Source organism: Zootoca vivipara, chromosome 3 (genome assembly GCF_963506605.1).
Source record: "Zootoca vivipara chromosome 3, rZooViv1.1, whole genome shotgun sequence".
Taxonomy (NCBI): domain Eukaryota; kingdom Metazoa; phylum Chordata; class Lepidosauria; order Squamata; family Lacertidae; genus Zootoca; species Zootoca vivipara.
This window is the reverse complement of record NC_083278.1, coordinates 78,363,059-78,385,684: the sequence shown is the minus strand read 5'-3', so window position 1 is coordinate 78,385,684 and position 22,626 is coordinate 78,363,059. Positions and strand designations below refer to the sequence as shown.

The following is a 22,626-nucleotide window of genomic DNA, read 5'->3' as shown; positions in this document are numbered from 1 at the left end:
TTAACAGGAATGTTGGAAGGCCGGAACAGTGGCAGGTAATGAGGAGGGGGCAGGGACATGATAGAGGTGAGAAAGGGTAATAGGAGGAAACAAAATCAAAGTGGCATATAGGAGACATGATAGGCAACCTGTCAAGCAGAAACGTGGAAGGTGGGGAAAAGGTTTAGTACCAACCTTTCCCCTTTGTGGAAGTAAGATTCCTGTATACTTTCTTCTTCACGTCATAAGCTCTCCTGGGCTATTTGACTGACTCTCCACTCCGCCCAGTCCCCTTAGCAAATTTGGTGTGTGTTCCCAACACTGGTATTGGGATAATCAGTATTAAGTGTTCAACATTTTCTCTATTGTTAAATATGTGAAGCTGCCTTAGACCTGAGGTCTAGCGCCGAGGGCATTCTGGCGGTTCCCTCACTGTAAGAAGTGAGGTTACATGGAACCAGGCAGAGGGCTTTCTCGGTAGTGGTGCCTGCCCTGTGGAACATCCTCCCATCAGATGTCAAGGAAATAAACAACTATCCAAATTTTAGAAGACATCTGAAGGCAGCCCCGTTTAGGGAAGTTTTTAATGTTTGATGTTTTATCGTGTTTTTAATGTATTCTGTTGTGAGCTGCCCAGAGTGGCTGGGAAAACCAAGCCAGATGGGCGGGGTATAAATAATAAATTATTATTATTACACCTAAAGATGTGGGGCAACCATGAATGGCTCTTGCTGGTAGGCCAGTGAGCAGAGCCTCCAATGATTATCTTAATGCTTGGGTAAGTTCATACAGGTGTAGGTGATCCTTCAGATAATGTGGTCCCAAACTATTCTTTAAGGACAAAAACCAGCACCTTGAAATAGGCCTGGAAATTAATAGGCAGCCAATGTAACTGACTCAGAAAAGGTGTACATAACATGATCCAATATGTAATAAGTATGGAGTTGGATGGTACCTGTAAGAAGGGGACCACACAGACAATTAGTGCCTGTGTCCTCTTCTGGCATTTCAACCAATTCATTGTACCCAAAAAGTTCTGTCAGTCACCCATGAAGTCTGCAGCTGTTTAACTCCTGATCAAGCAAATATAATCCACACTTTGATCTTGGATTTGAGTGTGACCTGGTGTGCATTACCAAGACCACCATGCAGGCACAGCCAGCAAGAATCACTACTGACATTGGCGGCTGTGAGCATTCCAACTGCCTCAAGCCAGCTGTCTGTAAAAAGAACTGTGTGCCGGTGACTAACTCATCCCCAGGAGCAAATATCATCTGCTCCACTCTAGGATTGGCCTGGAAACTTAGTGCTTCCAATGTATTCTTACTCTCTGGGTCCAAGCATTTGCGCTAGAAGATAGTGAAGAAACAGGAACAATTATGGCTGAAAAAGTGGGAAACCGACACTGAACCATACTGCACAGAGATTAAAACTGGGTAGATGGTATGTTTATGTCCACTGGTAGATGTGTGTGAGGTGTGTAAATAGAATGATATTGAATGAGCAACATATATTACGTGATTTCTGTAAACGTATTTGAGGCGACTCTCAAATACGTGGGGGTTGCGTTCTGGGGATAGTGTGTAAAGCCAAAATCACGTATAGTGAAAACACATTGAGTTAAATGGTGGGTGGGATTGCCAAAGTCATCCCCCCCCCTCACACCCTTTCCATTTTTTTCCTGCCAAGCATATAAATCGTAATGCTCTCAAGTTAAATGTGTGCAAGTTGCAAGTTACCTGTATGAGTCAGAATTGGGTGTGATGCGTTAGTGGGGGGGGGGAGTATTGCATGTTTTGGGCTAGGATGTGCCTTTGACAAGAGGGAAAGGACCCTTGGATCTTAAGATGTTTTCAAAATGTGCTGCTATGATTTTATCTTGGGAGCATCTTATTGTTTTATATTGTAGTTGTATTACAGTGCATTGTATTATATTATATTGTAGTTTCTCAGTTTCATTGCTTCTTATACATTCTAATTGTATTTGCTATTTTGTTAACTCATCAGAGACCGTCTTAAGTGGTATAAAAACACATGAAAGTGGGAGTCTCCTTCATGTTTGATTAACTTAGAAATACTTCAGGCACCAAACTTTGAATTTAAAACACTTATCTTCAGCAGTCAATTTGGGTAAACGGTTAGTGATCTTCCAAACCATGTGATCGAACCTCCTCTGTCACATGACAATTTCATCTTCCCCTTTCTGGTTAGCACTAATCATAGTAATCAGTTAAGATGTGGAAACCATGGTTAATGTTAAACACAATTTGCACTATTCAGCTGCAACAGCAAAACTATGGTTAGGCAACCTTGGAAAGAAAAGGGAGCCCATTGCACATATATTCTTTATTCTTCCAAACCATTGTTTTGGAGGATTCCTAACACGGTATTTGAATTGAGAACATGAAGATTTTGACAATTTCATCTTCTAATAATTTTAAAATTTTCTTATCAAGAAATACAACAATGCACAAGTATTACAAGCAAAGAAAATAAAGTAATTAATCTAAAAATCCAGTCACAGCCCAGAATTCATGCTTAGTGGGGGTTTTTTTGGGGGGGGGTGTTGTTTTGTTTTTTTTACATTTTCTCCCTTTGAGCATCAGCTCTTTGTGCTAAGTTGGCAAGTGGCTTTTGAAAATCTAAACAGTTTCAATCACTTTATTCTGCTTTTAAAAGAAAACAGTCAAGTGTTCATTGGGGCCACACAAACCTGGGAGATTGCAGAATGCACAAAAAAGTATATATTTCCTACAAAAGAGACACAAAACTTTTGATTCCTGAGTATGCTAAAGCTATCCAATATTATAAGCGCTGGGGAAGGCAGCTGTCTTTTTTTATAATTAAAAAAAACAGTTCTTTATGGGCATTTTCTTTCTACACATTGCTTCCCACACAAAACACACACAAAAAGAAAATTGAACTAATTGAACTAATACAGTGGTACCTCGGTTTATGAACACAATTGGTTCCGGAAGTCTGTTCATAAACTGAAGCGTTCATAAACTGAAGCGAACTTTTCCATTGAAAGTAATGGAAAGTGGATTAATCCGTTCCAGAGTACTTAAACTGAAGCGTTCATAAACTGAAGCGAACTTTCCCATTGAAAGTAATGGAAAGTGGATTAATCCGTTCCAGACGGGTCCGCGGAGTACTTAAACTGAAGCGTTCATAAACTGAAGCATGGGTGTAATTGGTTCCGGAAGTCTGTTCATAAACTGAAGCGTTCATAAACCGAAGCGAACTTTCCCATTGAAAGTAATGGAAAATGAATTAATCCGTTCCAGATGGGTCCACGGTGTTCATAAACCGAAAATTCATAAACCGAGGTGTTCATAAACCGAGGTTCCACTGTATTATTATTTTTAATACTTACTCTTGATGTGATGTGCAAAGTTTAGCAAGTTTGTCTAACTCTTCATTATTCAGGACTTTAGCAGAACGTTTTAGAGCTGGAACCTCGTTAGATGCTGCTGCTTTCCATTTTTTTTCTGCAACAAGACACCATCATTTTATATTTTTGTATATTAAAAATATTTCAGTGTCTTCAAAAACAAAATGTTTTGAATAACCTCTAGACAAAGTGGATTCAACATAATGGAAAAACAAATATTACAGCACAGAATAACTGCAATAGTCCATTAAAAGCCAGAAACCTAACTGAAAATAATGATGTTCCTTTTCAAGGAAAATATATCATGATAAAATAAAGAACAACCACTGATCACTGTGCCTACACACAACAGTCACCACTAGGGAAATGTGCAGCTATTTTTATTTTGCAACCCACGACTTATTCTATTATAATAAAAACAAGAGATTTCCCAACTCTATGACACACTTACCCCACTCTTGTTGTATGGAAGAAAGATTTGCAAGTAGTTGCTCATGATATAACCGTTCAAGCTGAATAAATTTCATGGCTTTCTCATCTGAATAAAAAACTAAAGGAAAATGCAGACACAGAATGACAGTCGAGCATAGACAGTGTTTTTTTCCCTAAATTTTTTTTTTAGGAGTACTCTCATTTTCCTACTCATATTGAAATACTGCCCCTCAATGAGGCCAAACTTAGATTCACAAAATGTTTAGGAGTATGCATACCCCTGCGTCGTCCCCCCCCCAGAAAAAAGCACAGCATAGATATAATTCATAATTGTGCTCAAAACTTGGCATGCAGGCGCTACATGGACCCACTAATCAACTCTCTTAATCGTTTCCCCCTGCAGTCAGAAAGTTTTCCTTTTTTGGGCAATGAATTCCTAGGATGAGTGTTTCCAGCAGTAATTTGCCATTCACATTTAAAGTTGCTCGATTTAATGGAAAAAATACAACCAAGTACCACCTGGAAGCTCTTATTTCTTCAAATGACCAAATTAAAAAATGAAATAAATTTCTTTTTCAACGGTAAAAGCTTCTCAGTTTTTGATTGCACATCTAGAATTAAGGGGCGAAAGCTAGCAAATAGCACCAACATAATCAATCTCTTCAGACTGCAAGTGCAAAAGAGGAAAATCTAAGCAGCAATCAACATCTTATGTTACATGGCTGACTGGGGATTTGAACCCTGGTCTCCTTGGTCTTAGTCCAGCACTCTAACCACTATACCACACTGAATCTATGCAAAGCCTGACTAAATGCAAGCACCTCCTATATTAGATTCAAGCTCTTAAGCTAGATTGAACAAGCTCATGTACACTCATGGCTCATGAACAACACCTTAGTGGTTTGTTTTTTGTTTTTTTACACTGTTCTTTACACATTTGAGATAACAATTTCATATTTATAGTTGTGTGCCCTGGAAATTAAGAAATATGAATAACTGCACTTAAATAATCATAATTTTTCCACTTTGGCTTTAACCAGACCTGTTGCTGGAAACCTTCAGCCATATGCTGAGGGCAATGGCATATAAATCAATCTTGATTTTAAAAAGGATACATTCTCCATCTTGAAAATACGTTTCAGCAATCTGCAACAGAAAGCAAAGAAGCAACTAACATTTTCAGATATTTATTATACCATTATCACCCTTTATATCATCCTCCAGAATCTATACCCTGCCAAAAATGTACATGAATGTTGTGCCCTGAACCATGGCTGAATATACTATTTGTGAGAAGCGAGATTATATATGTTTGGATGTTTCATATATGCAATAAATTAAGATTGTAGTCCTGAGCACACTGATCTGAGATTAAGTTCCAGTGAACACTTTTGAGTAAGCGTGTATAGATGATTGCACTAAATTTATTTTCTACTCATTTTATCAAAGCAGCACATATACAGAGAGAGAAGAGTTATAGCCACAAAGTTTATATACTTTCCAACCTCTACATCTTCAAGAACTTCTGCTGCAGTCCTCAGGATTATAACCTTCTACACACACACACACACACACACACACACACACACACACCTGGAAAGCAAATACTTGGGGTATTTAACTACTATGGCATCTTAAATACTAACAAATATATTGTGCCATAAACTTTTATGGACCAATCCACATTTCATCACAGTCTTTGGTCTACAGAAGTTTATGGCATGATAGGTTTCCTTGTTTTTAAGGTGCCTCAACAATCTAATGGGTTGGATCCAGACTAAATTCGCTCCCACATAAATCAATGGGACTAGGAACATAGGGTACTGCCTTACAGACCACTGGTCACCCTAACTCAATACTGCTCATATTGACTGGCAGTGGCTCTCCATTATTTCAGCTGATAAAATCTCTCATAGTATGGCCACAGAAAAACCAAGATAGGTCTTTTTTTACTACCTCATGGAGGCACAGGGGGAGGACTCTTGAATCCATCTGCTCAAATTCTTCTCGAAGAAGAGAGAAGAGGGCCTGCAAAGTCTGGGTTGGATCCTTTTGGGGAAAGTTTGCATTGGTCTTGTTTCCATCTTCATCTGATGTAGAACCTGTTGCTGTAATGCCAGTCTTCTCTTGCTTAGCTGCTGCAGAAGAGTTCAACAAGAACAGTTGTGGAGTCTCAGAAACATTTAAACATATAGGGTTCTGTTCAAAATTGCATGGGCAAACATCTGCTCACACAGGGGGACTTCCCATCTCTCCTCCCTGAGCCCATGGAAAGCCACTCTGGGGGTCAAGGGCCATTTAGGAAGGGAAATGGGCTGTAGCAAAAGAGGCCACATTGGCTACAAAATGGGTATAGCTTAATAGTACTTCTTGACTAATGCTCCTTTGGGGTCAAAAGTGACCCCAAAGGAGCATTAGTCAAGAAGTACTATTAACAAGAGCCAGGATTTATTCCAGTAAACTATAAAATATTGTATTAGAGATGGCATAAAAATATTACCTTCAAAAGAATTGACTATTTTCATGGCAACGTGTGACCTTCACTATGCTTGTGCCATGCCAAATTACCATTTGTTTAAAAGTGCTATCATGCTTTGGAATATCTTTCAGATATATTTCAGATATTCCAAAGCCATTCGTGAAGCTAATTGTGAGTGTTGCATATAATGATGGAAGTGGCATTCAAATAAACTTAAAATGGAAGAAAAAAATTAACTTTATGGGAAATTGATTTCACAGTGTTGTTGATGCAAATATTGACTAAATTTTACAACCATTCCCCCCGTCACTCCTGTTTGAATTAATATAGTTCAGGCTGAAAAAATTCAGCAGTACAGGAAGTGCCTGGCGAAGACAGGAGTGCCCGGCGTGCTCTGGTCCATGGGGTCACAAAGAGTCGGACACGACTAAACGACAACAACAACCTTTATGGTCCTTACTCAGGACCACTACCTGAAAGCTAGTCTCATCAACGTAATTATAAAACTACAATTATTGTTATAAAAGCCACTACCAACACAGATAAAAAGAGCAGAATACAAAAAGCACCTGTACCTACTCTTGGAAGACACAAACCTACAACACAAGACAAAAGAACATGTGCCCTCATTGTTTGGGCATTTTCTGGTACAGAGAACGAAAGCATTTCATCATTACAAACCCTTTCCTAGCACCTGTTAAGTTCCCTCCTTTCTTGTTTCTGTTTTCCAACATACACCACAGATCACCAGTTTTGAATTCTACATCTAATCCCTTTGCAATCACTAGCTTAATCTTTAACTTGATTGTTCCACCTGTTGGGAGACTAAAATATCTGTTTCTCTTTATCCACATCATAAACATTTACATAAACATACAGCATTTGTTGAACAGCGCCGAAAATTGTTTTTGGTACAGGAAGAATTTAGAGTTAATGTGAATTCTCAGAATGGAACTGACCCAATTAGGTTCCTAAGACAGATCTGTAAGACAACAGTAGTATTCTTTCTTAGGAAAAGATACTACAGAAGATTGTTGCTCAGCTCAACCCTTGACTTATTTATTACACTGTGCAAACACTGCGCTCCCTTGAAATCTCTACATTCCTGAAAACAAACATGCATTGCCTTTACATACATAAATGTGACATCTCATTTTTATCTGGTCACAGAAACCACAGCTGATAGGTGAAAAACAAACTCAAAACAAGAAGATTGACAGGTCAAATGAACAAGAATGTATTAATTAGAGCAAAACTAAACCCTTTGTGTTGGCTAAGAAGCCAGCTTCAGAAATCTCAGTTTTAAGTTGGCATGCTTTGAAACTAACCAAAATTTGTTATAATCTATGATTCCTAGTTCAGATGACAGGCCAAGCTAACACTGTAGTAGAGCTTAGACTGTATGAAAAGTATCTTTTCAGTCTTCAACTATGCAAATCTAAATTGTCTTATTTTAAGCAGTTAATTAGCTGTCTTTCTACTTAGTTTCCACAAGACAGTATTCAAAATGGAAATATGAACTTATCATATACCCATTTCTATACATCCCAAGTATTTGCAAGTTCAGTACTTCTTAATATGGTAACGCCATCTAACCGGATGACGAAGATGAGAGACTGCCATTAAAAAAAATATGTTCAACAGAATTCATTTCATACAGTGTAGAAAATCATACAGAGGCAGAAAATAAAAAGGGTTAACTAACACCTTATGAAAGAGGGTGTGACAGATTTCATGGAAGAAGTATCATGAAAGGGAGTTGCAGATGGCAAAGGTTTAGGTGTATTCAACACATTACATTTATTATATTTGCTGTATGGCTTGCTTTATAGGTCACATTAAACCACATTTAAAGCTAACTATGGTTTAATGTGAAGAATGTTTTGGAGCATGCTGCTCAGGAGTTCTCATCTCACACTTCCCCTGTTGTTACTGTCACTGCACCATAAACAAGCAAGCCAGAGTCTGGCCTGCCATTTTGTCTGAATCCAGGCTCACTGCCTACCCCCCCCCCCAAAAACGAGCTACAAGTTGTAAACCAGTAACAAGCTTGAATATTGGTTGCGGCTTGTTGGGAGAGAAGCAAACCATGGACCTGAGTGTGGTGTGTGAACTTGGCCATGAAATAAACTATTTTAGACCTTAAGCTGCCTCTGTGTGGCGACTAGAACTGGGGGCAACTTCTGCTACATGGGCATCTCACCTCAGATTCCCGGCAGATAACTCTACCTGGCAAGCAGAAACGCTTGCACTGACAGAGCGATTAAATCAGTATGACACTGAAATTCCTTCCTATTATTTTTATCGATTGAAAACAAAAATTAGTTTTTAATAGCATTTACTCTTCAAACACCACTTTCTCTTGTAAGAAAACGGCTTGTTAATGTTTGCCTTCTAGGTGAACGCATTCTAGGTGCATGCTTCACCTGTCATGATTGCAGAGTTGGCTGGGAAGGTAGTGGCCTTGTAGAGAAGATATAGAAAGACCACACTTTTTGAGAACAGTAATCATAGGAGGAGATACACCCAAGTCACGTTATAGGTTAAAGGCCTGTACTATGAGCAAACAAAATGTTGTATATTGTGGAAGTTGCTGTACCTTTCCTGCTGGAACTTTTCGTTTTCCTTGAACTCCTCTTTTCAGAGCCACCTTTTTCTAAAATGAGCATTTCATCTGCAGCGAAGCTTCTAGATGGCTTATCACTTTCATCTTCTTGGCAGGAGGACGTGTAGTCTCCGCTATCCTCATTATTATTTATGCTGTCCTGCTCAACCTTTCCCATTGTGTCGTCACTGCTTTTCAGAGTATCGTGCTTGCTTCCATTAAGCTGATTTTCATTTTCATCTGGTGAAGAACCTAAGCAAGCTTTGATCTTTTCCAGAAGTGTGTCGGTACGAAGTGAGCCTTGTAAACTTAACTGCAGGTCATTTGTAGGAGATTCCCTGTCATCCATTAGAGCGTTCCTAGAGTGAACTTTATATCCACTTAGCACAAATTATCTTCAGCTCTAGAAAGGGGAGGGGGGAAAGGCATTGAGATTTATAATAATCAAAATCCAAGTCATGTTTTGACTACCTACCTATATTAGATTATACCGTCTAGCCTTGTATTTAAGCACTAGCCTGGTTACCATAGGATAGGCAATCAGGAACCGCATGTAAGCGAGTGCATGGAATTCCACCCAGGCAATGAGAACAGGTTGGCAAAGGACTGACGAGAGCTCTGTCATTCCTCCAGTACTCCTCGGACACTCCTCTGCAAGCAGCACAGGGTGATATCTGATGGGCTCCCTCCTCTGTCAGTGGGCCCTGAAGGGCTGACCTTGCAGCAGAGCCAGGCAGCTGAGGGGACTGGCACCATTTTGATTCCCAACAATGCCCCAGAGTGACACTGTATGGCACACTGTGGAATATAAAAAGGGGTCATCTTGTGCTGCTCAGAGTGCCAGGCTGTGCGGGAAATTAACTGGGAACATGGCAGGCATCAACACAGGACAGTTCCCCACGGAAACCAGGTGCTGACTCTCCTCCAGAGGCAAGCAATGTTTTTTTTGCAGGCCTTTAACTTTTGTGGATTCTGTTTTTCCACAAGGCTAGTCAAAGAGGTTCAAGGGATTGGACTAGATGACCCTCGGGCCCCCTTACCACTCTACAATTCTATGATTTTATGAGAGTAAACTAAACTGTGTACATTGGCAGACTTTACAGTTTCATATTTCAGTGGTGCCCTGTGTGACGGGAATATTCAGTACCCCCACTTCTCACCTGTCATTCTATATCATAGTTGTGACGTCCCTAAGGCTCCATGCCCAGTACAACTGAACTGGTCTAGCTCCCCTAAACCCGCCTCTGCTGTACATATCATTCTGGCAACTTAATCCAAGAAGAGTAGCATTCAGTGGTAAAATACCAGCACCATACTTTGTGGAGTAGTAAATTCAAATAAAAGCTTAACACTCAGAAATATGCAGATGTATATTTGTTAAAACTACAAATTACCTAGATTAGCCATATCCACCCACTAATCGAAAATCTGCTATTTAACAACAATATGACTAGCTAAAGAAAGGGCCTCCATATAATTAAGAAAATTGTCCTAACAGTCTGAACATTTAGCAATTAAATGAATTACACATTTGTGATGCACTTTGCAAACCTTAAACATCACAACTGCTATCATAAGCAGGCATTGGCTTTTACACTCTTTTTTTTTTACAATGGAGGAAAATGAAGCAGAAATACTTAAATGACTGCCTAACAAAGAGGAAATCAGGCAAGACTGTACTTAAACAAATGAACATCTGTGATCTTTGAACACCCACTTCACATACAAATGGGAGATATTTAACCAAGTCATATTCAGAGCAAACCTACCGAAAGCAATATATTGGTGGGTCTTTTCTGAATATGATCAACACGGGATATAATCTATAAACCAGAAAGCTTTATTTATTTGTTTATTTACTGATTCACCCACCCACCCAAGGCTTGTTAGTTCAGGAAACAAGACAGCAGAATAGGACAAGCTGCAATCTTAATAGTGCAGTGCTGTAAAACACTCTAGCATGCAGGGCATACGAGCAGATATGGGACACTCTTGCCAATGGGAGCTTAGTCTGGATCTAAGCAGTAGTTTTTAATTCAGTTAAATTATTTCACATTTTACACTACTTAAAAAGCTATATTCTGACTTCTAAACTGAAGCTGATAGTATCCAGTGTGTATCTTTTATTTATTGTACCGTTAGCTTTACTGAATCTAACTCATCTTCCCATTTACTTCCTCTAGTACAGGCACCCTCAAACTTCGGTCCTCCAGATGTTTTGAACTACAATTCCCATCATCCCTGAACACTGGTCCTGTTAACTAGGGATCATGTGAGTTGTAGGCCAAAATATCTGGAGGGCCGCAGTTTGGGGATGCCTGCTCTAGTATATTTGTTCCAGCAAAGCTTTCCAGTTAGCTAAGGCTGACTAACATTTCCTGCTGAACCACTAGCCGCTTACTAAGTGAACTTGCTCAAGCTATTCTACCTGGGTGTTGTTTGGTAAATTTCCTTGCTTATTAGCAAGGATGATTGAGCATGAGCAAATACCAGCAAACATGCTCACTAAAGCAGTTGGCGCAACATTATTATAGAATCATAGAGTTGGAAAGGACCCAGGAGTCATCTAGTCCAGCCCCCTGCAATGCAGGAATCTCAGCTAAAGCATCCATGACAGATGGTCATCCAACCTCTGCTAAAAAACCTCCAATGAAGGAGAGTCCACCACCTCTCGTGGGAATCTGTTCCGCTGGTGAACAGCTCTTACTATCAGAAAGTTTTTTCGAATGTTTAGTCGGAATCTCCTTTTTTGCAACTTGAAGCCATTGGTTCAAGTCCTACCCTCCAAAGCAGGAGAAAACAAGCATGCTCCCTCCTCCATGTGACAGCTCTTAAGATATTTGAAGATGGCTATCTTATCTCCTCTCAATCTCCTCTTTTCCAGGCTAAACATACCCAGCCTTTCAAGCGCTCCTCATAAGGCTTAGTTTCAAGACCTTTGATCATATTGGTTGTGTCCTCCCCTGCAGACGTTCCAGCTTGTTAACATCCTTCTTAAATTTTGGTGCCCAGAATTGGACAGAGTATTTCAAGTGTGGTTTAAGGCAGAATAGAGTGGCACTATTACTTCCCTTGATCTGGACACTATACAGTGGTACCTCGGTTTATGAACACAATTGGTTCCGGAAGTCTGTTCATAAACTGAAGTGTTCATAAACTGAAGCGAACTTTCCCATTGAAAGTAATGGAAAGTGGATTAATCTGTTCCAGACGGTCTGCGGAGTACTTTAACTGAAGCGTTCATAAACTGAAGCGAACTTTCCCATTGAAAGTAATGGAAAGTGAATCAATCCGTTCCAGATGGGTTCACGGCGTTCGTAAACCGAAAATTCATAAACCGAGATGTTAATAAACCAAGGTTCCACTGTACTGTTGATGCAGCCTAGAATACCATTAGCTTTCTTTGCTGCTGCATCACACTTTTGACTCATGTTAAGCTTGTGGTCCACCAATACCCCTGGATCCTTTTCACATGTACTGCTTTTAAGCCAGGTGTACCCCATCCTATATTTGTGCACCTGGTTCTTCCTGCCTAAGTGCAGAACCTTATGATTGTCCCTACTGAAATTCATTTTGTTAGCTTGCGCCCAGTTCTCCAATTTGTTAAGGTCATTTTGAATTCTGATTCTGTCTTCTGCGGCATTAGCTATCCCTCCCAGTTTGGTGTCACCTGCAAATTGGATGAGCATCCCCTCAATTCCTTCATCCAAGTCATTTATAAAGACGTTGAACAATAACGGGCCAAGGACAGAACCCTGTGGCACCCCCACTTGTCACCTTTTCCAGGATGATGAGGAACCACTAATGAGTACTTTTTGGGTTCAGTCAACCAACTACAAATTCACCTAACAGTTCAACCCACATTTTACCAATTTCCTTGCGATATCATGGGGTACTTTGTCAAAAGCCTTACTGAAATCAAGATACACTATGCCCACAGCATGTCCCTGATCCACCAAGTTTGTGATTCCATAAAAAAAGAAATCAGATTGGTCTGACATGTCTTATTTTCAGCACCAGGGAATGTGCCACCTAAGAACTTGTCACCTCTTCACTGTTGTGCCCAGCAGAGGGGTTGTGGTATGGGTATACTGTGTTTTGCTTTAGGTCATTTATGTGTTTTCACTAACTTTAAATCTTATGGCAGATAGCGGTGGCACAGACATTATGTGAGAAATGGGAGGGAGCTCACTGGGAGAGAGGGGACTGAAATAGTAATAGCAGCGACCAGCCTACCTGATTGCTGGCCAGTGTGCCACAACCATTGAGTGGTTATGTGGTCCTGCATGCAATATATGAGAGGGCATGTTCACCGCCTATGGAACATGGCTCAACGTGGCTTATGAAAGGGCTGACCCTGGTGTCAGGTGAAGGGCTTTTGATTCACACAGACGTTTTAAACAAGTAGCCTTTTAAACAAACATCTTACTGTATCAGTTGCATTTTAATGTGTAACTTGTACTCTGTACTAGAAAGATTTCCACCCTGCATTTAGTAGGTTTTAAAATATTATTTTAATTATTTGTAAAACCACCCAGGTAACGTGTTGTTGCATGGCCATATAAATTTAGTAATTAAATAAATAAGTAAGTACGTACTTATAAGTAATAACCCAATACTTTTTTTTTTTTTTGCATCAGGAATGATCCAGCCTAATTCAGTCTACAGAGCACCTCTATTCCATATTAAAATGGCTGCAGATTTGCAGACTGGGCTTTTTAAAAATCTCACCCAGCAGTATCCTCACCCTTCCTCCCCTTCACATCTAATCTGAAGACAAGTTCGCAAAAACTTGCTCATTACTTTGTGATATTTCAATTGGTTGCAATGTGGCACAAACCTTTTTCTGTTTTAGCCTAATTATACCGAGCAGCTCTTCATTGCACCCTGAAGAATTAAACTCCACAATATGCTCTGTAAGAGGCAGGGTTGGTTTTTTATTGGTACTGGCTCTTCATATGATGTGTGGGAGGCAGTGGAAGACAGGAGTGCCTGGCATGCTCTGGTCCATGGGGTCACGGGGAGCCAGACATGACTAAACGATGAAACAACAACAACAATTCATATGATGGAAGAAAAATAGTGATCTATTGGGGGGCCTGCAATTAAGGGTGTTTCACTAAAACAAATACTTTAACTCTGTCTCTCTTATCAACACTTTTATATGAACAGGAATAGGATTTAAGGAAATTTTGTATTCTGAACCCAGATTAGGCTAATGAACCACAAGTGTGTATATGGGGAGAGAAATAAACATCTGGCTCTTGGTCTCTCAGCTGCATGGCAAAACTGCTGAACCTTGACTAACATTTGACACCTGTTGTTTCATATGCGGATTAAAGACCACAAAAAAAACCAAGTGCTGTCCCTATTTTACACATAATGAAATTAAGGTAAAAATATATACAAGTTAATCCATATATCCTCAACAGGCTACTAACAAATCATTTGCTTAGCCCAATACTTCTGGTTAAGGGATTTAGCAGGAAAATCTCAGATTATTCTGGCTAATAATCTGAAATACGATTAACCAATAAAGTCTCATTTATACTAAATTGCACAACATGTGCACTACAAAATGAAGTGCACTACATAAATGAAGCACACAACATTTACACTGGTTTAATAATGATGATGATTTAAAAACACACAATGCCACCTTCGTAAAATTAAGAATAATTCTCAACAATCAATAAACCAAGATCATCATTATAAAGATAGGGATATTCAATGGGAATTGCTCCAGATTGTTTTGCTAAGGGGTGCGGGGGAGAGACAGAGGAAAAAGAAGTATTTAGGCTGCAAAATCTCTTTCCAGTCCAACTTTCCAACAGAGATAATAGCCACTCAGTGCAACAGCCCCACAATGCGGCCTCATTAGTAGTTTCTCTCATCATGAGATGATTGTGTTATGTACAATCTCATTAGTGAGTATGCTCGCTATCAGAAAATCTCCGTAATCTAACCTCTTGACTGTTTATGTCAGCTGGATGTTTTCTCTCCACAAAATAATGTGCTGAGAGTACAAATACTGCTCTGTAAACTCTTTGGGAAGTAAGCTCCTTATTTCTTCACTCCCCCTTCTCCTGAGCTTGAATTGAACATACAAATTCTGAGCTCCCTTCAAAATGTAGAAAATATGCAGCAATACGTTTTATACTAACTGTGCTACGTGTAAGTTGAAAATCATATGATCTTCAAACTTAATCCTTATCTATTTATCTATCAAAATTACATCCTACCCTTCCCTCCCAAAGGCAGCAAATATATTTGTAATTTTGTTGTTGTTTCGTCGTTTAGTAATAAAAACATCTAAAAACAATCAAACACAGTGAAACATTTTATTCTCATGTTATACTCCATTCTAAACGTCTTTAAAAATCAAAACAGAGCTTATAAACTCATAAATAAACGAATGCAACCAATCATGCGTCTGAACACGCTGTCCGAAACACAAATATTTTCAGCAAGCATCTAAAGAATATAATGATGGCACCTGCCTAATGTCAGTTTGGAGTTCCAAAGTAAGGTGTGATAACTAACGAACGCAGTACAGGCACTGCATGACACTTGTAGAAGTGTTAGTTATGCAGATGATTGATGCAGATATTATCACTGATGCAGACACAATGCTATACAACAAACAAGGGAAGAAGAACAGAATTCATGAAGGAGCAGCATTGTCATTCTATGGTCTGCTCCCAATCATTTAATCAAGAGTGGCAGCATAATGTAACCCCAGGCCTTCTCCTGTGTGGGATACTTGTGGAGGACCATGGAGTAGAGATGGGGAAAGACATGATAGAAGACATGGTTTTAAAGAGTGACATGACTTTTGCAGCTTGAATTGCCCAAATTCAGTAATTATTGACAAGAAGGGCACCAGCTTCTCCAGAAGGTGTGAGGTGTCTGCACATGCAACGTCCTTTGATATTGAGGGGGCCCAGCCCCTCAAAAAAATATTTGAGGCACTGAAGCTAGGTGTTGGTGCCTATGATTGAAGAGTACATGGTTACCCTTTGTCTGCTAACATTGCTTCTCACAAAGAGAGACAGAAATAGGGTGGAGAATTCTTACTGCTGCAGGAAACAGGAAGTGGCATTAGAAACACCTGAGGAATGCCTGATTGCAAAAGACACAGGCTTGGGCCACGTGAGAGCAGAAAGATAGTTAGATTTAAGAAACTGGCAGAGAAATGGAAGGAGCGAAACACTAATAATTACATGTTAGGAGAGGGAGAAACAGAATTTCAGCATGATCCAAGGATTTGGAATCATAGGCATAAACTAAAGTTGTCAGAGCAGCTAGAGGCACAAGTTTAGTTACTGAAAGGCAAACTTTGTGTCATCAAGAATACTGGTGATGATCTGGGGGGATAGAACAAAGGTACTTTCATTTGTTGTTCTTGAGGCCTGCACTGTGCGATTTGACTAACCCAAAGAACATAACATAGAAGAGAGGCAAGGAAAAGAGCACACTTCAGCAAAATGTGGAGCAGCTTAAGTGATGAGAGGACAAAGAAAGACTTAATAATGCAATCTTTAAATGAAATAAAGAATTTTGTTTCTGAGATGGAAGATTAGACTGAGATAAAGACAGGATGCTTAGATAAAAGGTGTTATGCCAACAACACGAGGTAGGACAATACATGCTTCCCACAGCAGTATGATTTGGCAAAGGAGAATGTCATGTGTCAATCACAACATGCCATACCACGTTTCAACTTGCGTAACAAGGCCGTCCCACATGCAAAACAAAGAGGTAGAGAAACATAACTTAATAATTTACACCAATTAAAGTCAACAGTAGGGCTGTGCCAGTTGGAAGGAGACTACTGTTTCATGTGGGCTAATTAATGTTCAAAATGGAGGAGGATACTTGTACTGTATCAGCAGCTAGCACATTGATCAGGTGCACAGATAAGCTTTAGCATACATTTGCAGTTCTTGCTCATCCCAGTCCAAAGACTTATAAATAAATGAGGACAGCCAATATGCAACCAGATTTGCTTTCTTGGTCTTGCTCATTTCAGTCACCTGTGAAGCTAAAGGTGTTTTAGGGCATATGCAAAGTGCCAGCTGAACTGAGCATCTTCGTAACAAAAAATGGCTGCAAAGCAGGTGAGGGATGAAGGAGTTATGGCTGTGGAAGAGCAGCTGCTGCCTTTTTTGCTGCTTCAACTTTTAACGTAAAGGACAATGTACAGTTGTCTGATGTAAGAAGTAGCAACCCTATTATTAAATTATATGACCCATGATATTTGCTTGGTATATAAATGTGCTCCAAATATAGCTGAAAATGACGTATCTTTTCATTTTGTTTGATGAAGTGCTCTTATAGTTCAGGAACCTGCATACCAAAAGCTTCTTCAAAGATACCATTTTCTTTTCTTTCAGTATTAACATTTTACACTTAATAGGATCTAGAGCTTTGCCTTTATTATCTGGGGATCATGTATTACCTCTAAGTTTCAATATTAAAAAAATAATTTAAAATTCTATTGATGCACAATTGGAACCATTATTGATTCCTACTGTTTTGTTTAGATTTTAATTTAACCATTCTCAAAAGCCATGACATATGGTTTCAGTAAACAAAGTATTGCGTGCAACAGCAAATACTGACCTTCCTTCTGGCTAAGTGTTTGTTTTCATTTCTAAAGAGTGCCTATCTCTTTCTCTGAACACATATACAAATTCTTATTGAACACACTATTACAGAAAAATCTGATGTATGTCAACAGACCTGAATCTTAGAAGGGTGGGATGTTTCTCATCCTTCAAAGGATTGTAAAATACCATGGCTGGACTCCTTTCCACTAATGTGATCAAAGTTCTGTTCGCAGAACACTCTCACCAGCAGAATGGGGGACTTCCTGTGCTTATTTCTCCTTCCTTTTTGAAAGGATTTTCCAGTTTGAAGTAAAAACAGCCAAAAATGGCCTCCTCTTTTCTGCCAGGGAGATCCTCCACTACATGCAAAGTCTCCTTTAAGTGGGAGTAGTCCTACCAGTCACAGAAAGAACAATTAAGATCCAAGTCTTTATTTTAATCATACTTCAAGAGGAACAGATTTACTATTACTATATAGGGCTGGGATGAACCATTTTGTAGAAAGATTAAACCTTATATGGCAGAGCTTCTCGATACTGATTTTCAGAAAATTAAGGGTCTGCCTTTAGGATCAGACTTTAGGCCTTCCTATGCACACAAACATTAAGTCCCATGTTCCACCTGTGATAACAAATGACAGTTTTCACCACCAGCATGGTATGGTAGTTAAGAGTGCCAAGCTAGGGCTGGGGACACACAGGTTCGAATTCCAACTTAGCCATGAAGCTCAATGTGTGCGACCTTGGGTTAGTCTCTAACTCAACCTATCTCACAGGGTTGTTATAAACTAAGGTTAATGTAAATTATGCTCCTTGGATAAAGGGATATGTAAACAAACAACAGCAGGTGGAAGGTTTGCAACTAAAGTCACATGGCCTAGAGACATAATCAATGTCAGATATTTTGATTACTATCACTGCTACAAATTCTCTCCATGAGGTATCATAACATCACGAATACTCAGTGTAACACATGCCAATGTTTTGAAATGAATAATCATAGCACACTGTTTTTCAGTCGCAAACATTTTATATTGGTCCTGTTATGTTGGTGGATCAGCGCCCTCCCTGCAAAATCAGGGCAGATGCTACTTTCCTGGGTAGATCATCCCAAGTAAGAAAAACATATCAATATGCTTTACTTAGGGATTTCTGCTCAAGAAGTCAAGTTGAGGTCAGTTCCAGGAATGCAGCCTCAATAGGCAGGGCAGGGCGTAGCATGCACAGCTGCTAAAGCAGAGAAAGAAAGAGAGAGAGATCTAAGAGGCTTTTGGAGAAGCTGGAAACAAGACAAGAAATGGTCCACTGATGAGTTTTACACCATGAGAGCTTCACTGCATGGCTAAAGTCTATCGGTAAGAAGGGAAAATGTACAGAAGATTAGGGAAAGGGATGACCAATTGAGTGGCGAAACTACTGGCGGAAGTGCTTGAAACCCAGGAGGCCAGCAGCAGCAGCAGCATGCAAATATGTAATAATAATAATAAAAAGAATGTGGTCCCCTAATGCGTGTTTAGTGCTAGTGCCAAGGCCCAGTCCTGAAGAGAGAGGTGACATGGAGGAATGTTCGATCCTAAGTACCAGCACCTCCATAGTTAAAGAGTTTCCAGGGCTTACAGTTCTAACAGCTTCCATACTTTACAATTAATTATAATAATAGATTAATTGAATAATCCTTACTTACATAAGATAAATTAGGCTTCCTCAACCTCGGCCCTCTAGATGTTTTTGGCGTACAACTCCCATGATCCCTAGCTAGCAGGACCAGTGGTCAGGGATGATGGGAATTGTAGTCTCAAAACATCTAAAGGGCCAAAGTTGAGGAAGCCTGAGATAAATCTTAAGTATCAATATTATTTACCCCTTGAATTACTTCCTACAGTTTTATCTGTTGGCAAAAGTCGGTATAAATTGCCGTGCCTTTGCCAATAAAAAAAGCAAAAAAAAATTCATAGAAATTACTATTAATCTCTCTAATTTCATATGTGTAATGATATTTTCAAAAAACAAGAAAAATGTTCAACTGATTTTAATATTTAAAATATACAAGCATGTTTACCATTCCCTTGAGTCTTGTTCTTTCTAACCCAGAGAACAGTACTTACCATTTTTCAAAATGGTTCTCAAAGGTATTGCAAGGGAAAGGAGATGCTTTTAGGCAACAAAGAGTTAATACAGAGCTGTCTGGTATCTGTTCATTCTGCCGAAAGAGAAATAAGAGGGGGGAAATAATGTAAATTAAAATATATCTTATAAGAAATAACCAACCAAATGAAATGCAGAACTTCCAGAATGCAATACTAATTAGTTTTTATTCCTTAACATGGAGGGAGATAATTCATCCTCTTGGTACATCTGGGTGAATCTTTTGACCTTTAGATATCGAAGAGATGGGCTCTGAACAACAGTCCATTTACAAAGAATTTTTATTCATTTCTACAAACAGTAGTACTGTATATAACAAGTGCTGTACAGAAACAAACTCAATCACCATTACAGTACTGACAGAAAGCCTAAAAACTTCCATTGACTAACAGTAACAGCCCTGTTGGGTTTTCTTTTAATAAGTTTTTGTGAGTCATGATCAAAATGTGCAGAGCATAGGCCTTTACAGAAATGGTAAGGCTTGAAATTTATTCAAGTCAAGGGGATAGGCTGTCTTACTAGATAGGACAGAGTTAATCTAAAACCAATTTCCCCAAGGCATGTTACAAATTAAACATTTATTAGTACAGTTAGACTGATCCATTTGGAATATATGCATTACTGTACTTGTCTATCTCAGTTTAAGAAAGGAAAATAGAAAATACAGCTTTTTTTTGCTTTTTTTACTTGAGAACTCTGAATTTGAATACATGCCACATCATAAACAGCTTTAGAAGTTCCCCCAGTTTTGAAAGGGGGTTGCTGTGTGACACTGATGGCAGAGTATGCTTTTCTTTAAGAAACACAAGTCCAAAAACTTAATTGAGCATGGAAAATCAGCTGCCAGCATTCTTTGGATCCCAGCCTACTACTACTTCAAGCAGGCAAAGGAAAAAAGGGATAGTTCTTTTGGAAACTATGCCAACAGTATGAATATAGGAACAAATCAACTATTTGGAGGAAAGAGAGAGAGGCAGAAAAGCAAATATTTAGCCAGCATTTAGAAGGCTGCTAATATGAATCAGACAATTGATATGAAATACGAATCTGACTAGACCTGCTGCATAACGCAAAATCAAGTATGACTACAGTACAGTACTATACTCATGCAGTTGAGCAACTGGTTGGCACAATTTTCATTATCAATATCCTGTTGCAAAGAGATCTAATTTAAAATGATTTATAACGAGTACATTTTGTGCAATAAAGATCAAAACAAAGTTTTCCATTCAAGAGAAAAAAAGCAAATTAAAAGGAAACAAACGTTCAGCCATTTCCCCTTTATATGAAGTATCACTCCAACTATCAAGCTGCATAGCTCTTAAAGAAAATCCTCAATTGAGAACACCACAAATTGATTAGATAAGAGGGTATACTTAGTTCCAGATGCCATCTATGCACCTTCTCATATTTTTATCTGACAGATTATTCCCAGCCTTGGAACTAATTTTTTCCCTTTTTTGATCCAAATTTAAGCCTCTTCTATAAAAAACCAAAAACCCTTTGGCCCATTAGCCTACAGCAGGGGTCCCCAAACTAAGGCCCGGGGGCCAGATGTGGCCCAATTGCCTTCTAAATCCGGCCCGCGGATGGACCAGGAATCAGCATGCTTTTACATGAATAGAATGTGTGCTTTTATTTAAAATGCATCTCTGGGTTATTTGTGGGGCATAGGAATTCGTTCATATTTTTCCCAAAATATAGTCCGGCCCCCCACAAGGTCTGAGGGACAATGGACCGGCCCCCTGCTGAAAAAGTTTGCTGACCCCTGGCCTACAGCAACATTTGTCAGTCTGATGCTAGAGTAATAAAACACAGTGATCTGGGCAGCTCACAGGCAACTATGAAGGGACACAACGATCAGGAATGTAGACTATGTTTAGGAATGTACTTGAGTATTGTAAACACTTAGTCACACACCTCACTTACCTGTCTAGTTTTATTTCAACCCCTTACATTCATCTGATAAATAGGGGAATATTAACAGAACCAAAGCCCAACAGAAGTCAGGTGGTTACGAATACCGGTAGATCTTTAAAATAAGGGAAAAGTAATTATTACAACACTCTGTTATTATTCCTCATGCGGTTCATTATTTTTTTCAAACATTACTTACACAGCAACATCCCAATTTAGGGAAAAGCATGCAAAATTGCATTCAGACACGAACACGTGATTGTGCTTGTGTGTACATTTTACCAATACGTTCATTCAGGCTAGATCTCTGCGCTTTCCAGAGACAGGTCACTGGGCCAGATGGACCAAAGTTGTATACAGTACCAACCAGTATTCTCGCTCCGCTCTGAAGTCGACCAGGTAACCTTGCAACAACCACATCACTAACGTAGTGATCTCGGTTGGCTCAAACAAACAAACAATACGGCAACAACTCCAAAGCCTGCCCAGTGCCCACCCTGAGCTCCCTTAGAGGAAGGATGAGACTGAAGCGTGGCGAAGCAAGGGAGAGCACAGCGTGCCCGGCGCTCTTCGGAACAGACTTAACAACTTACACGTAAAACCCACACGTACAGTAATTCAAAACAAGGATATTGAATCCACAAGAGAGGGACGTGGGAACGAAGAAACAAGTACAGCGACTGGCTAGCTTTGGCCGTTCATGGGGTGGGGAGGAAGGCAGCCGCCCCAGACCCAAGGATGATCCTGATACTCTCTCCCCACGCAGGGCAGACCTTTCCCGTCGTCGTCCCCCACCTCCGAGTCATTCCAGCCTAACTAGCAGCAACCCCCCCCCAAAAAAAAATCCCAGGTGGCGCGAAGGAGACCCTGTGCCACACGCGCACCGTCCCTTCGTTACTTGCCCGCTCCTCTTCTTGCCCCGCTCACGCCGCCCTAAAACCCGGGTTTTCATTTCAGGAGGCAGAAAAACACGCAACCCCGCGGAGGCTCCCCTAAGGGAGGTGGGAGGAAGGAGGATTCCGCCAGCGGCCGCTATGGCAGCTTCGGCTTCCTTCTCTACTCAC

At 39.8% G+C, this 22,626-nt stretch overlaps 1 protein-coding gene across 8 annotated transcripts in view; it reads right to left on the bottom strand.

Annotated features, from left to right (window-relative positions):
* The window catches only part of CNST (consortin, connexin sorting protein), a 43,980-nt gene that overhangs the window by 20,218 nt on the left and 1,136 nt on the right, over positions 1 to 22,626 (bottom strand). For 2 of the 8 annotated variants that reach the window (XM_035108323.2, XM_035108321.2), the window contains exons 2-8: positions 21,575 to 21,677; positions 19,606 to 19,700; positions 8,884 to 9,292; positions 5,762 to 5,943; positions 4,921 to 4,951; positions 3,825 to 3,911; positions 3,356 to 3,470 (exon numbers count right to left, since the gene is read on the bottom strand). In XM_035108323.2, coding sequence (XP_034964214.1) covers positions 3,356 to 3,470; positions 3,825 to 3,911; positions 4,921 to 4,951; positions 5,762 to 5,943; positions 8,884 to 9,238 — 770 coding nt within the window. In that variant the 5' untranslated portion in view covers positions 9,239 to 9,292; positions 19,606 to 19,700; positions 21,575 to 21,677. The other 6 variants (XM_035108326.2, XM_035108324.2, XM_035108325.2 and 3 more) reach the window with 5 other exon arrangements.